Source organism: Gracilinanus agilis, chromosome 2 (genome assembly GCF_016433145.1).
Source record: "Gracilinanus agilis isolate LMUSP501 chromosome 2, AgileGrace, whole genome shotgun sequence".
In the NCBI taxonomy this organism is placed as follows: domain Eukaryota; kingdom Metazoa; phylum Chordata; class Mammalia; order Didelphimorphia; family Didelphidae; genus Gracilinanus; species Gracilinanus agilis.
Window position 1 is genome coordinate 480,555,034 of NC_058131.1, and position 16,834 is coordinate 480,571,867.

Sequence of the window (16,834 nt, forward strand, 5' to 3'; positions counted from 1 at the left end):
CACACACACACACACACACATCTCCAAGGTGAGGTCCATTCCTCATCAGCTCAGAGCCAGGGGATCACTCCTTAGCCTGGGCATGTCTCTTGCTGTCTGTATTTCTCTGATTAATGTCTCCCTATCTGGATCACCCCCTTTCAGCCCCAACTCACTCCTGGCAGGGAAAGAAGTCCCTACAAGGGACTGTGTGCCTGTAAGAGGCAGGAATAAGTCAGTGGATGAGGCTGAGTCTGGATGTAATTGAAACAAGACCCAACAATTCCATCCCGTCAGGTCAGAGCAGATTCATTCCCGGCTCTCCCATCCTTAGTCATTTGTGACTCTCCTTCACCCCACACAGGCCTGGGACACTCTCTCCACAGCCCAGGAATCTGGAGATAATTAGGAGGCTGTGGGATAGCAGTTTATTCTTTGGGGGCAGGGAGCTCGAGAGCAGAGCATGGAACCCACAGAGGCAATGTGGGCTCAGGATACAGGCCATCAGAGACTCCCCCAACTTCTGGCACGGGAATGGAGGGAACCCGAGAGGCTCCAAGTGATGTTGGGCAACGAAACTGGGAAGGGCTCTCTGCCTTGTGTGGTCTGTTGGCTGTAGGGGATGAGGAGATGTAGTACTGTCTGTCACAAGTTTGTAATAAGTAGGGATAAGTCAAATGTGGCAGGGAAAAGGATCTAATCCCCAGAGTCAGTCCCAGGGCAAATCTGAAGCTCAGTCAACCTTTGTCCTGTTTCCCATTCCCATAGGAAATTGGGATCCTACATCTAGGGTAGGAGTTCTTAGCCTAGGGTTTGTGAATTTTTTTTTTAAATTCTGAATTTTTTTAAATTCATTTTTTGTGGTACAGCTGGGTGGCTCAGTGGATTGAGAGCCAGACCTAGAGATGGCATGTCCTAGGTTCAAATCTAGCCTCAGACACTTCCTAGCTGTGTGACCCTGGGCAAGTCATTTAACCCCCACTGCCTAGCCTTTCCTGCTCTTTTGCCTTGGAACCAATATACAGTATTGATTCTAGGACAGAAGATAAGAGTTAAAAAAAATCATTTTTAGGTAGCAGTCTGGGGACAGGACACTTCCTAGCTGTGTGATCCTGTGCAAGTCACTTAACTCCCCATTGCCTAGCCCTTACAGCTCTTCTGCCTTGGAACTATTGCACAGTATTGATTCTAAAACAGAAGGTAAAGGTTTAAAAATACTTTTTTATAACTATTTCATTGGTTTCCTTTTTAATCCTTTATTATTTTAAAAATTTAAAATTTTAATTTTTTTAAACACTTACCTTCTGTCTTAGAATCAATACTTGGTATTGGTTCCAAGGCAGAACAGCAGGACGGGCTAGGCAATGGAGGTTAAGTGACTTGTCCAGGGTCATACATTCAGGAAATATCTGAGACCAGATTTGGCTCAATATCCAAAAAAGTTCATCTAAGCCTTGAACCCAAGGCAGGAAAGAAGCAAGGGCTAGGCAATTGGGTTAAGTGATTTACCCAGAGTCACTCTATCCTTTAAACCACCTAGCTGCCCTATTTTATGCATTTAAAAACATTTAAAACATCTGAGATTAATAGACTTCACCAAACTGCCAAAGACAGTCTAAAGTTGACTTCAAATATTTCCTGGTTGAGTCATCTCTTTGCCTCAGTTTCTTTATCTATAAAATGGGGATAATAATGGTACCTGCCTCTGTTATGATGATCAAATGAGATAACTGTTGTTGTTTTAAATCTTTACCTTCATCTTGGAATCAGTACTGTGTATTGGTTCCAAGGCAGAAGAGCAGTAAGGGTGAGGCAATTGAGGTTGAGTGACTTTCCCAGAGTCATACAACTAGGACATGTCTGAGGTCAAATTTGAACCCAGGACTTCGTGTCTCTCCATCCACTGAGCTACCTAGCTGCCTGATAATATTTGTTTCAAAAACAAAAAAAGCTTAGCCTAGTGCCTAACTCATAGTAGGCTCCTTGTAAATGTTTATTGTCTTCCCTTCCCCAAGGACCATGACACCATGACACAAAAAAAGTTAAGAGCCTCTTGTCTAGAGGTTCCCTGTTTCTTCCAGAATCAAGTCTAAAAATCTTCTGTTTGACACGGGAGGCCCTTTCACAACCAGGCTCCTTCCTACTGGTTTTCTTGCATCTTATTTCCCTCACCTCTACAATTACTTTCATATTCTCTACAATTGGGCATTCTCACATGCTGCCTTCCCCACCTCCCTTCTCCCCTCCAACTGCTGCCTTTCTGATTCAAACTCACATCAAACTCATCTTCTGCAGGAGGCTTCCCCCACCCTCCTGTCCCAGTTACACCATCTGTGTGTTTCCTGCATATAGTTATTTGCAGGTTGTCATCCCATTAGAATGTGAGCTCCTGGAGGGTATGGCCTGGGTTCTTGCCTTTTTGGGGTATCCTTAGCACTTAGCACCTTGACTCCGAGTATGCACCGAACCTTTGCGGGCCACCTTCAGAGGCCACCTGGTCCAATCTCTTCACTTACGGGTAGTCTAGAGAAGGTTAAATGACTTGCCTACAGGCAGAAAATGTCAGAGCTGGGATTTGAACCCAGGCTCTCTGACCTCAGAATCAGTTCTCTTTCTGCTGTCCCACATAACTTAGTTGTCAATGTTCATAGCTGGAAAGCAATCTAGAGGGGCAGCTAGGTGCCTCAGTGGATAAAGAGCCTGGTTTGAAGAATGAGAGGTACTAGGTTCAAATATGGCCTCCTGGCATGGCCCTTAATTCTAATTGTCTAGCCCTTAATGCTCTTCTGCCTTGGGATGGATACTTAGTTTTGATTCTTAGACAGAAGGTAAGAGTTTAAAAAAAAAGAAAGAAACAAAATGGGAAGGGTGGAAGAGAGGTAGAGAAAAAAGAATGAGATTTTTGTACATAGCTAATGTGAGAATTTGCTTTGAATAAACATTTATTATAATTTACGAAACATTTATAATAGGACATATGTATTATATTATTGTATTATATATTATGTTACATATATTTAAAATCCATGTTTTAAAAAAGGAGTATTGAACATAAAAAAAAAGAAAATAATCTAGAACATTGGCATCTTTTAAGCTTCTAGTGTTAAGGTTTGGTACCCCTACAAGAGGTAGCCACTTTTCAGAAGTATGCTCTTTAAGGCAGAAAAGTCTTCAGGGTCTCCCCCATCCCAACAAATGATACCATCTAGGTGGCTGCCTATTCCACCCGCCATTAAAGTCCTTCCAATCACCACTTAATGTCATGGCTGGGAAGAAGCCAGAAACCTCAGGGAGACCTGGCCAGAATTGGACCAAGTTAATCTAGCCCTATCCTGTCTCAGGCTGGTGCCCTCATGCCTACCAGTCTTACTAATGAGTCAAGAAATAGCCAGCCGGGGCAGAAAAGTTCTGGGGAGGGCGTCATCACTATGTATGGGGATTGAACACTGAGGTCATTGGAATGGGAAGAGATTAATGGGCATTTCGTTGTTTGTCCTTGAGAGTATTGATGTTTCCCTGGACACTAGCTTTGTGATTGCTGGAGAAGGCTATCCATCTCAGGGAAGGAGCCAAGCCCCCACTGGGAAAAGCAATAACTGTGAACTCCTACCCTGGAGCCATCACTATTGGCTGCCAAAGTCACACACTCCAGGATTAGCTGGGCAGTGGAACCAATTTTCCTTGCCAACCCTGGAAAGGCTGATCACGGCCACAACAGCCACCCTCAATGGCCCCCTCCTCAACCTACAGAGAATCTGGGCCCAGAGCTAGCACTATTTATATAGCCCAAATAACAATTTCAGAAATAATAATAACAACTGACGTTTATATAGCATTTTCGGTTTTACAAAGTACTCTGCAGACATTATCTCATTTAAGAAATATACTTGTAATGAAGCTTTGCAAAAAGGGATATCCTTTGTCATTAAGAGTGTGGTTTGGAAAATGTGGTCACGGTAACAATTGGGCAAAAAGTCAGAAAGACACTCTTCTCTGTCACCTTATTTTGGTTAGTTTGTCCCTGAGAGTGCCATGCTGAGGTAATTATCTCCCCTTTCCCACCTTTCACTTTCTCTACCTCCCCATCCATATAGTCAAATAAGAAGATCCCATCTTGTCTTGGGAGAAAGAGTAGATTAGATCTTTGTAGTTTGAGATTAAAGCCTGGGGAAACCTTGGCATCTAGTGTTGTGTTTTTTTTTTTGTTTTGTTTTGTTTTTGTTTTGTTTTTTAATCTTGGACCCCTGACCTCTGAGCTACGCGGACCTTGAGTTTCTTCTCAGCTGCTAGAGGTATCTCAAAGAAACTTAGTGATATCTTCTGGCAAGTGAGTTTTAAAATTCTTCATTGGGTACTTCAAATTGTAGTTATTTGTCACAGGGCTCACATCCATCCATTCATTCAGTAATACATTGATTAGAGATTAGAGGTTATTGATTATATTGATTAGAGGAAACCAAAGCCAAATGACTTGCTCAAGGTCATCCCATGGTAACACAGGGAGTAAAAAGCCCAGATAGGATTTCAATCCAAGGCTTCTGATCCTAACAAAGAACTTTTCTTCTGTTCCTCCACACAAATTGAGGGCTTTGGCCTGGTAGGAACCAGGCAGAGGTAGGACCCTGGAAGAGCAGGTGGCCTTTCCTTACCTTGACACTCCTGAGTAGCCCCAGAAGTGATCAGCACATAGCCAGGATAACACAAGCAGGAGTAGGAACCCACTCTATTGATGCATCGCCCTTTTCCTTTGCAGGGGTCGCTGAGACACTCATTCTCATCTGAGCACAGACAGATAGCAAGGGGAGAAAGACACACATATTCAGGTATGCTTCTTATCTTCCCCTAACCTTTCTTCTGACCCAACAATCTCCCATCTCCAATTTCTGACTCCAGGCATTTTCACAGGCTGTTCTCTATCACTGGAAAGCTCCTCCTTCTCACCTTTACCTTCTGGCTTCCTCAAATCCCAGGTAAAATCTCATCTATTCTAGGAAACCTTTCTCAATCCCTCATATTTCCAGGACCTTCTCCCTTTTGATTGTTTCCAATTTATCCTGTATGTACCTCATTTGTACATAGCTCTCCCCCATTAGAATGGGAGCTCCTGGTAGGAATGCAGACAGAAACATACTATATTTCACTCCTCCTCTTCCTCCTTACTTTCCTCCTTCTCCTTCTTCATTTGAGATCTCTTCCACAAAATTACTAATATGGCAAAATGTATTCTATGATTGCACGTGTAAAATCTATATCAGATTGGTTTTCATCTCAGGGAGGTGGTGGGGAGGGGAGTGAGTGAGGGAGAGAGGATAAAAAGGAGGGAGAGAATTTGGAACTCAAAACTTTAAAAAACGAATGTTTAAAATTATTTTTACATGTAATTGGGGGAAGATAAAATATTTTTTTAAAAAGGTGAGCTCCTAGAGAGTAGGGACTGTCTTTTGACTTTCTTTGAATCTCTATTGCTTAGCATAATTCTTAGCACATAGTAAGCCTGTGATAAATGTTTATTGATTGACTGACTCCAACTACCTATTGGACATCTTGAACTGAATGTACTATAGACCTTTTAAACTCAGCATGTCTGAAATCAAATTTGTTATCTTTTCCCTCAAACTCTCTCTTCTTCCTAATTTCCCTATTCCTGTCAAGGTTAGTACAAGCCTCTTCAGTCATCCAGGTTTGTAATCTAAGTGTCTTCCTTAATTCCTCACTCTCTCTTGTCATGTCCATACCCACAACTCCTCCCTCTCTCTTGTCTATTTCCAATTCATTGCCCAGGCCTGTTGATTTTGCCTTATATCTCATTCCATACTCTAACACTGCTACCACACTGGTGCACACCCTTATCATCTCACTTTTGGACTATTGGAGTAGCCTTCTGGCTAATCTCTCTGCCTCAAGTCTCTCTGCACTCCAGATTATCCTCTATTAAGCTTCCAAAATGATTTTCCTAAAGTATATGTCTGACTGTGTCATCCACTTCCCCCTTCAATCAACTCCAGAGCCTTCCTATTACTTCCAGAATGAAATATAAGTCCTCTGTTTGACTTTTTAGGTCCTTCATAACCTGGGCTCTTCCTACCTTTCCGGGCTTATATCTAACCTAACACTCTACTTAGTCAGTGCTCCAAAACTAGTTTTTTTTATTTTTTTATTTTTTTTTGGCTGGAAAAAGTCCCACCACAATGATATTTTTTTAAATTAAGGGATGAGAATGAGGAATGCACTGGCAGAAGAGGGAAAGAGAGACAGAAGGGAGCAAATTATCTCACATGAAGTGCAAAAGAGTTAATATATTGGAGGGGAAGACGGTGGGGGGAAGCCATAATGGACAATGCTTGAACCTTATTCTCATCAGAATTGGCTCAAAGAGGGAATAACATCCACACTCAGTTGGGTATAGAAATCTATTTTACCTTCCAGGAGAGGAAGAAGAGGAAGAATAAGAGAAGAAGGGAGACTGATCAAAGCGAGGGCAAATTGGGGGAGGTGGTAGTCAGAAGCAAAACATTTTTGGTTTTTGTTTGTTTTTAAACCTTTAGCTTGTGTCCTAGAATCAATTCTGTGTATTGGTTCTGAGGCAGAAGAATGGTAAGGGTTAGACAATGTGACTTGCCCCCAGTAACACAACTAGGAATTGGAACTCAAAATGTTAGAAAACATATGTCAAAAAATAATTTTTACATGTCATTGGTAAAAAAACAAAACATTTCTAAAGAGCAAAAAAAGTTTCTTCACTTGTCACAGGGCTATTTCCTTTACATTGCCCTTATCTCACCCCACTTCCTTGCAGCATTGTCTTTAGAATGCTGAGGTGCTTGACATCATTCCCCTCCTTTCTCATTTTCTTTCTCTCTGTAGACCCATCCTCCATTTCTTGGGGGCCACTGGAATACCCACCTGTACAGAAGGGTTGGCTAGGATGCAGTCGATAACCAGGGCTACAAACACAGCTGTATCTTCCTGGAAGGTTCACACAAGTTCCTGGACCACAGATATCATCAGGCAGAGCCGAGCACCTGTCATTTTCTATATGAAACCAAAGCAGTTTACAGAGTGCTTAGGGAAGGAGCCAAGAGAAGTAGAGATAGACCTGTCTCTATTCCTGGCTATGGCACCCACATAGGATTCCAGGGATCCAAGAAGGTGAAAGAGTGGAATTCCTAGTCACCATCTCTCTCCCCATTTCAGTGGCCTCATCATTCAATCTCTTCCCAAGACCTTGGTTCAAATCCTACTTCAGACACTTAGTAGCATTATGACCCTGGGTAAGTTATTTAACCTTTCTCAACTTCAGTTTTTCTCATCTGTAAAATGAAAAGGTTAGACTCAATGGTTTCTAATGTCCATTGCAGATTAAATCTATGGTTCTGTGACTCTCTCTTCTAAGCTCCAGCCTTCCACCACTACAGGTGGTTCTACCAAGTAAATACCCCATGACCTGAAGTCTCCAAACATCTTTCCTAATGTAAGGATGGGATTTGTGCAAGGGGTATGGGACAAAAGGAGCCAGAGAAGAAGTTGCTGACAGCTGGTGACAGTTGAGACCAGAGAGGATTCTGGGAGATGTGCTGGAGGGGAGGAAGGAGGAGGAGAGGGCTTTCAGTGGAGGACCGGGAGGAGAGAGGAGGAGGACATCACAGCTCAGATCCAGTCCTGAGGACTTCCTGAGGATCTTTCTTTGGAAATTGAAACCCTGATTCCCTGGTCAAAGCCATTGCTTTGCATCTCACCCATTGAGACTTCAACTATCGAGTCAGCTAAGCTTTCAGATTCCATTTTGGGAGCCATCTGTTACTCTCCTTCTCCCATTACCCAAGCTTGCTGAGAGACCCCTTTTTAGTCAAAAGTTACAATTATAGAAAAGGATAAAAACAGAAAACTAGAAATAGAAACAGAAGGAGAAGGGGAGAGGGAAGAAGCTTAGGAGTGGGAACCACTAAGGTTCTCATCTAAGCGATGGACTCCATAGTGATAGCGAAGAGGGAACCCCAAAATCCCTCTGCCCTTCATCCCTTTCCCCAATCCCTGAATTGCCAATAATAAAAGCCAATCATCAGTCAGATGGCATTCCAGAGTGCCTGAGAGACAACAAGGGAGAGGGGAACCACAGCTTGGTCTGGCTGCCTCCATCTTGAAGCCAGACACCCCTCCCCGCCTCCCGTGAAATTAACTGATGGGGGGGAGGTTTGTGTGAGCCCTGTCCTCATTCAGAATCGGATTGGGGTACCACATACCTCTTCTTATAGGGAAGCCTTGCTCCCAACTTCTGAGGGGCAGCACGACCATCCAGTTTCGGGGTGACACCCGCTTAAAGTCTCCCAGTGTATATTTAGCCAAAGGGGAGTACTGGGAGAGAGACTCACCATACAGACTCTCTATCTCCCTTCTATCAAACATCGGTTACAGGCTCTTTTTATTATTACACTAATGTTGCCCTTCCCCCACCTATAGTAACTTCTTCAGAGAAAACTTGGGTAACCTCTGACCACTTATTGCATTTCTTAGCCTCAAAACTTCATCAATGACCTCAGTGCATCTTCTCAGTGCAATCACTGCTCTAGCTTCATATCTCCTGCTGATTCTTCATCCCACTCCCCCCAAAATAATAATATTTTGTTCAGACCTTTTTGCTTTTCGTGGTACTTTACTGCGAGAGTCTCACAAATCCAGTGAGACTGATAGATTAGCTATTCCTATTTCCATTTTACAGATGAGAAGTCCAAAATCTAGTCACACAGATGGTGAAAGAACGAGATCTCCTATAAACTATTGTAGAGTTCATTCTTACTATAACCTAACACTCACTCAAGGATTTCTCCAATACCTTCCCCAACCCTGACCCCAACATAAATTCCCTTTGTAGGCCTGAAATAGAAGAATACTGAAGTTTAGTGTCCGATCCTATTTTTTTGTTGTTGTTCTATTCTGGGTCTGGAAATTCCCATCTTATTTGGCATTTGCTAAGTCGAGAATATTTTTTTTAGGTCAGCAGAATAGAAACTGGCTTATATACAATGTAATCACAGGCTATTTGGCATGGAGACCCTATCCCCTAACTGATTTCCAGAGGCCAAGACAGTTTGTTTGATAAAATTAGAGCTGCAACAACCTAAAAGTTTATTAGGATTCCCCAGAAAAATCCTAAACCAACACTCAGAAGTGTGGGGGATACAAACCGGGGTGGGAAGTGCAGGCAGGATCCTCTAACTGAAAGGAGGCTACCACCAGCTTTCCCACAGGGCAAAGGGAGTAGAGGGAGAGTTAGGCTGCTAAGTAAAGCCTAGACCTATGTAAATTCCTGGAAGAATCCACAGGACCAGATACAATGAGCCTTACATATGTTGCTCTGCTTCCTACCCTCCATGCTAGTAACACCAACCACATCAAGGAACACAGGGGGGGAAAGGTAGAGGAGAACAATTTGGGGTGCTTTTGAGGGGGAGAAATAGCAAGGAACAAGGTGAAGAGTTGGAACCTCAGGGGAGAGCAGACTCCAAACAATTATCAAGGGGAGGAAGCCCTAGCTAGAGACTTGAAACCTGAATTTTTCAGAGCCTAAGTGAGAGAGGGCAGACATTCCATGCACTTAGCTCTGGCATGATAGGATAAGCTGGAATGAGAATCTCTCCCCTTATGCAGGAGGGAACAACTTCTCCTCTCTCCCACCCTGATGAGATGCTTCTCAAAGGGCAGGTAGGTTGAGGCAGGACTTCTAATCTTAGCACCTGTTAGAGAAGCAAGCATGTTAGCTGACCACTGGACCCAAAGTTGAAAGGACTTGGGTTCATATTCCACCATAGACACTTACTAGCTGGGTAACTAGACAAATCATTTAGTTTCTCTGTGACTTAGCTTCCCCCCTCTATAAAATGAGGGGTGTGGACTTGATAGCTTCTGATATCCCTTCCAGATCTCCATCTATGATGCTATAAAAAGTCTGCCCAACCCTCTTTTCAATATATTATGCTGTTTCCCTAAGAGAAAAGAAGCAAATCTCGGCAAGGAACATAGAATCAGCACCGTGGCCCTAACCTAACGAAGTAAGAGAAAGAACATAGGGAAGGGAAGTCAAATGGGAAGAGAAGCTATCAAGAGTATCAGGGTTGGATCAAAGGTAAAGAGGAGAAGGAACTGGCTTCTAGGGGAATAGGAACAAAAGAAAATGTGAAGGAAAGCTGGGGCAGGAGCCAGGGGAGGCCGGGCCTAGAGAAATGGAGAGTGGGCAGAGGATGGAAGAGCACCACAAGAGGGAGATTGCCCAATTCTCTCTCTCTCTCTCTCTCTCTCTCTCTCTCTCTCTCTCTCTCACATACACACTTTCACACACTGTCTCATGTACATACTCACACTCACGCCTACACACCCAAACACATACATACACACACTGAAACACATACACTCCAACACATACATGCACTCCCACATACTCACACACTCTCAAACACACACATGCACACACTCATACACATTCTCTCACACTCCCACATACACTCACACACATTCACACAATCACAGACTCACACTCACACACACTCATGCACATTCTCTCACATACACTCCCACACTCATACATACACACTCTCTTACACACACACACACTCACATACACTTTCACACACACTCATAAACACACACTCACATATATTCTATCACATACACATATACTCACACACTCACATGTCACATACATACTGTCTCTCACACACACTTAAAAACATACTGTCACATACACATTCTCACATACACATTCTCACACACACTCTCATGATACTCTCACACACACACTCTCTCTCTCTCATACACACACACACACACACACACACACATGCACATATGAGAGCCCCATGACAACATTAGACATCTCTCTGAACCAAGCTCCAAACAAAAAGCTATTGAGAAAAACACATTCCAGAGACAGGTAGATTGCCAAGGTTTCTCCACCCCCCACTCCTCCAGCTCCCCCAAACCCTCCTCAGGTCATTACAGATGGGACCCCAGAAGCCCAGAGGGAGAGAAAAGTACAGACTCTCAGACAGTTAAGCAACCTTGAAACAACAGAACCGCTATTCTCCCAGTAAACAAGCTCTCTTCAGGGCCACAAAGCTGTAGCTGCTGCCAGCAAAGCCAGATGACTCAATGTTCAATGCAGCAGGAATCTGGCCAGGTTTCCCAAGGGGACTTACTTATCCCCTTTCTCTGGGAGTTTTTCCTAGAGCCTCTGGGAAGATCCTGTGATGCCTCTTCCCCACAGGCACCCTCGGGAGGCTGTAATCCATTTACCCCTGCCCTCCCCCCATACCAAAGTGATTCCCAGCTTCCCCTCCCTGTCCATTCCCCGACTCCTCACTCAACACCCCGGAGCTGACTAGAGACACCAGATGTGGATGCTGTATCCCTAAGGGAGATTCCACACTCTTTTCATTCCTGAGCCAGGAATCGTGAAGGAACCGACTCTCCAAACCCTCGGAGAGGTCAGTGAAGCCTGTCAGATTCTTCCACCAGGTTTCAGGACGCAGGTGCTTTCCTCTCACTTCTAGAAAAGAGCTCTAGGCTTTGACCTCTGAGTCAGACAGTTCCAACTTGCTGTTTAAGCAGGGGGTTTAGACACGTACCTTTGCTCAGTGTGGAGGCCACATGGAGGAGGGATGAGTCTCCCTCCTCTTCCTGAGGCTCTGGGGTCATCTGCCCAAGAGGTGGTGGAGATGGTGTTTCTATGGAGGACCCTGTAGAGGAAAGAGGACACTTTGGTTGAGGCTAGGTCTCCAGCCCATTGGTGGGAATGACCTTCTTCCCTAGCCCTCTATCCATTGTTCTTGAGCCACCCAAGCTTCCCTAAAGGGTTCATGTGGCAGGTTAGCTTGGCTTTATCACTTCCCTCTCTTCCCCTAGAAGGCACTTACTTACCTGGGGATCCAGATGGCACAGAGTCAGCAGTTGCAGTGATCTGAGGAGTTCAAGTTTAGAGAAAAGAAGAGATCAGTCCTGGGGGGAGGGGGAGCTGGTTTCAGAAGGACCCTTCTGTCACCATCCAGAAACTTCCTCCCTTCTACGATCCCTCTATCCATCCCAAGCTTTCCCTGGCTCACTCAAAAGAAAATACAGTCAGGGGGCAGCTGGGTAGCTCAGTGGAGTGAGAGTCAGGCCTAGAGACAGGAGGTCCTAGGTTCAAACCCGGCCTCAGCCACTTCCCAGCTGTGTGACCCTGGGCAAGTCACTTGACCCCCATTGCCCACCCTTACCAATCTTCCACCTATGAGACAATGCACCGAAGTACAAGGGTTAAAAAAAAAAATACAGTCAGACAATTCTCACTGAGGTTTCTCTTCAAAATCCTTTCCAGGCACAATCTTATTTGTTCTTTCAATACCTCCCTTCTGCTCCTCTGGGATACAACTGTATTTATTGTACAGATAAGGAAAAAGAGAAAGGAAACAAATGAATTCTCTAAATTCCAGAGAGGGCCAGCTAGGTGTAAGGGATAGAGGGTCCAGTGTGGAATCAGGAACACTCATCTTCCTGAGTTCAAATCTGGCCTCAGACACTTCCTAGCTGTGTGGTCCTGGGCAAGTCACTTCAACCCTATTTACCTCAGTTTCCTTATCTGTAAAAGTGAACTTGAGAAGAAGATGGCAAACCACTCCAGTATCTTTGCCAAGAAACCCCAAAAGGGGTTCAGTTAACAACTGAACAATAACAAATTCCAGTGGAGAGTGTTAGGCCTGGAGTGAGGAAGACTCACCTTCCTAGGTTCAGATCTAGCCTCAGACCCTGACTAGTGATGTGACCCTGTCAGAAGACTCATATGTGATGAACAACAATAGGAGCCTAAGCCCATCTCTGCTTTCTATCTAGACTACACACTCCATAGTTTCTCAGTGAATGACAACCTCATGTTAGCCCAGTAATAATGCATGTAACCTTCCTATTAAAGAAAATGTAACTCTTGGGGATCTCAGCCCCATCCCAGCCCAAGAAAACTCAGGAGATAAGAGCTATCTGTCAAAGGACCTGACACTCACTGGAAAGATCGTAAATTTATCACTAGAGGGAACATAGGAGGTTATCTATTTAATTCCCTAATTTTACAGGTTTAACCTAGAGGTTAAAGTGATCTACGCAAGGCCACAAGTATTAAGCAGCAGAGTTAGGATTCAAACCCAGATCCTATAGTTGAAACTCCAATTCTCTTTCCATTATACCATGATGTATTTCTAGAAGAGAAGCAAGTCCCAGCAAGGAACACTGGATTAGAAGCCAAGCCAATGTGGAGAGAGAAGATAGGGAAAGGAACCTGCAATAAAGAAAATGATGTAGGAGGAGCAGGGTCAGTGGCGGGGGGGGTCCAGGGAGAATTAGAAAAATGGGAGGAGATAGGACTGGTGTCCAGGGTAAAAACAACAATTCCAGAAACAAGGGGTCAGCATGGAATGACGGAGAAAGATAAGGCAGGAGGCAGAGAAAGCCAAGACCGCAGCAAAGAGACAAAATAGTAGAGTGGGAGTAGATAGAGGATGAAAGGAGGATCTAGGCATAGCAGGGGTGAGAATGTTGAGTCCTGGCTCTGGGAGGACCGAGAAATACAAATATGGGGGAGGGAATGAGGGAGGGAGAGGGTGCCAGGGTAAGGGTGTGGATGTGGAGGAAAGTATGCAGGGGTCACTAAGAAGAGACAACAAGACCATTAGAGGATCAGCACTTGAGACAGACTGGAGGTCAGGAAGAGGCAAAGAAGTGGTTTCAGATATAATAATACAGCTTTATATTTCTGGGGTGCCATCCTGGGAAGATGCCAGAGCTCTTACCAGTCAGTTCCTGATGAGAAGGGTTTCCCTCCACAGTGAGGAGGAGCGCAAGCCCTTGAACAAGTCAGAGGCAGAGCTGAGATGTCCCTACTCCATGTTTGGGCTTTCAGTAACAAACAGGGACCAGAATATTAACTCAGCAGTGAAGAAGAAGGAGATGGATCCTCAGAGCTTAGCACAGGTCCGGTAAAAGGGGCTTACTAAAACATTTACTACCTGGTTGTTTCAGCTGCACTGGAGTTACACAGCTCTAGAACTCAGTGCCTGCTCCACTTCCCCAACTCTAAGACAGCCAAAACTTCCCAGCTGGTAGAATTACTTACCTGGCCATCCTCTGAGTCACCTGCAAAGGGAAAGGTGAGTGTGTCAGTTCAGAGAAGAGCATTCTGGGCTCCTACTTCACTTCCTGAGATGCTCTTCCTAACCCTTTTCTCCTATTTCACTGGGTATCTGAGAGCCTTTAGTGCCCTTCTTCTTCATTTATCAATGATTCCACCTCCCTCCTCTCCTTCACTGCTAAATTTCTTTTAAAATTTTCTACACTGCACACAGTAACGACAATATTGTGAAATGTCCAACTGTGAAAGACTTAGCTGTTTCCATCAATACAATGATCCAGGGCAATTCTGAGGGACTTATGACAAAGAATGTGATCCACTTCCAGAGAAAGAACTGTGATGAAAACATATGATTTTTCACTTGTTTATTTGGGTATTATGTTTTGGGGTTTTGATTTTATAAGGTTACTCATTTACAAAAATGAATAATATGGGGAAAATTAATTTTTAAAAATGTAAAAATAAAATTGTCCATTAATGGAAAAGTGTTTTACATGATTGCACATATAAAATCTATTTGGCAATGCTTACCATCTCAAGAGAGGTGGAGGGTTGGAGGGAAGGGAATGGAGAGAATTTGAGACTCAATATTTTTTTTTTCTTTTTTAAACCCTTACCTTCCGTCTTGGAGTCAATACTGAGTATTGGCTCCAAGGCAGAAGAGTGGTAAGGGTAGGCAATGGGGGTCAAGTGACTTGCCCAGGGTCACACAGCTGGGAAGTGTCTGAGGCCAGATTTGAACCTAGGACCTCCCGTCTCTAGGTCTGGCTCTCCATCCACTGAGCTACCCAGCTGCCCCCAAGACTCAATATTTTTTGAAAAATGTTGGAAATTGTTTTTACATGTAATTGGGGAAAATTTTTATTTAATAATAATAAAAAAAACAAATAAAAAGGTAGGCCTTGGCCTGGAAAAATAAAAGAATAAAATTTGTTTCTTGATGCTGATTGACGTAATGACCATGCATGATTTTAGAGTCCTGAGGAAGAAGTATCCTACCTGCCTCCTGATAGAGAAGAGATAGACTTTGAATACAGAATGAGATAGACATTAAAAAAAATTAAATCCTTACCTTCTGTCTTAGAATGGATACTGAGTATCAGTTCCAAAGCAAAAGAGTGGGAAGATCCAGGCAATTAAGATTAAGTGACTGTCCCAGGGTCACACAGATAGGAAGTATCTGAGGCCAGACTTGAACCCAGGATTTCTTGTCTCTAGGTCTAATTCTTTAATCACTGAACCACCTAGCTGCACCCCTGCCCGTTAAACATCACTTCCTTAGGGAGGAGTTGAGATGAAGTGGCCCACCTCCATTTTTAGACCTATCTAAATTGTCTTTACTAATTATGAATTATCGATTAAAAACTGAACCATCTCGAACCCCTTACTTATTTCCAACGATCGGCTGATCAACATGTTGCTACCTTGATGTATTTTATTAAACTCTTTTAATTCTCTTTTCTCAAGTTTTGCCTCATTAATCAGGGCAAAAGCCCAAAGAATTTTCCTTTTAACAAAGACACATTGATTCTCCTGTCTGCCTCTCCTGAATTCCTAACATGCCCACTTTGGCTTCTCTTAATTTCCAGAGGTTCTTAACTCAGGTCCTGTCTACCTGGATTCCTAATGAATTACCTACTCTGATTTCTGGCACCCCTACCCAGACACTTGTCTGATCATTTAAAATCAGTTGCTTCCTGCATGCCTGGCATGACAAGACCTCTCCCAAAGGCACTGGCTTCAGAAACAACATGTCCAGCCTTCTCCCAGACCCAGCAGGCCAAATTCCTTAGCATCTAGTAGTCCTAGAGCTCAGATTTATGTTTTTAGGATAATCGATACAATGACTCCAAGGAAAGGAATAGAAGAAGTACCATCTAGCAAATGTAGCAGCTGCCCAAGAAATTCACTGCCTGGCATGCTCTTCAGGACTGCCAAAACCGGGGGCATGGCAACAGAGAAAGATCCCTTTTTGGGGGGATTGGCATGAGAAAAAAGACAGTGAGGGGCAACTGGAGAGGCTTTCCCATCTTCCCTGAGATGTGGATGGATCCAGGCTTAAGGTGGGAAAGAAGACTGGGTGAATTCCCACAAAGACAAGCTAGGAAAGTTTCTAAGAAGAAATAACTAGACATTTCTCTACCCATCTTACTCTAAAGAGTTAGAATTTGGATCTGAGCAAGTGCCCTAATGTTCTTGGGGTAGACTGAGCCAGAGGACCCTGCCCCCAGGCCAAAAGGCATCAGCCCCCCACCGTACCTCTGGCAGATGTGGCCACAGCTTCAGACTGGCTGGCTGTCACTTCTCGAAGTGGTTGCCTCCCAGCAGGCCAGACTATAGTCCTGTTACTCCTCTCTCCATGCTTTTCCAAGCTTCTGGCTAGCTCTTCCTCCTCTGCTTTCCTCATGGACAGGCGGATGTCTGAGCTGGAATAAGTGTAGCCATGACCAGCAGGACAGATCTCTCGGAAGCTCTCTGAAAGATAAGAGGTCTGTGACTGAGATGAAATCCCCTCAATTTCCATTACCAGCATTCACGAAGCACCTACTCTATACAAAGCACTGTGAAATTAAAGCCATTCACTTTTTTTAAAAACCCTTACCTTCTGTCTTAGAATCAATACTGTTCTTCCTTCCTTCCTTCCTTCCTTCCTTCCTTCCTTCCTTCCTTCCTTCCTTCCTTCCTTCCTTCCTTCCTTCCTTCCTTTCT

The 16,834-nt window shown here is 44.0% G+C and overlaps 1 protein-coding gene across 1 annotated transcript in view; it reads right to left on the reverse strand.

Annotated features, from left to right (window-relative positions):
* LTBP2 (latent transforming growth factor beta binding protein 2) overlaps positions 1-16,834 on the reverse strand; it is a 198,074-nt gene that overhangs the window by 25,769 nt on the left and 155,471 nt on the right. The window contains exons 12-17 of the mRNA XM_044662078.1: positions 16,385-16,600; positions 14,111-14,130; positions 11,890-11,929; positions 11,598-11,708; positions 6,883-7,011; positions 4,629-4,757 (exon numbers count right to left, since the gene is read on the reverse strand). Coding sequence (XP_044518013.1) covers positions 4,629-4,757; positions 6,883-7,011; positions 11,598-11,708; positions 11,890-11,929; positions 14,111-14,130; positions 16,385-16,600 — 645 coding nt within the window. The remainder of the gene's footprint in view (positions 1-4,628; positions 4,758-6,882; positions 7,012-11,597; positions 11,709-11,889; positions 11,930-14,110; positions 14,131-16,384; positions 16,601-16,834) is intronic.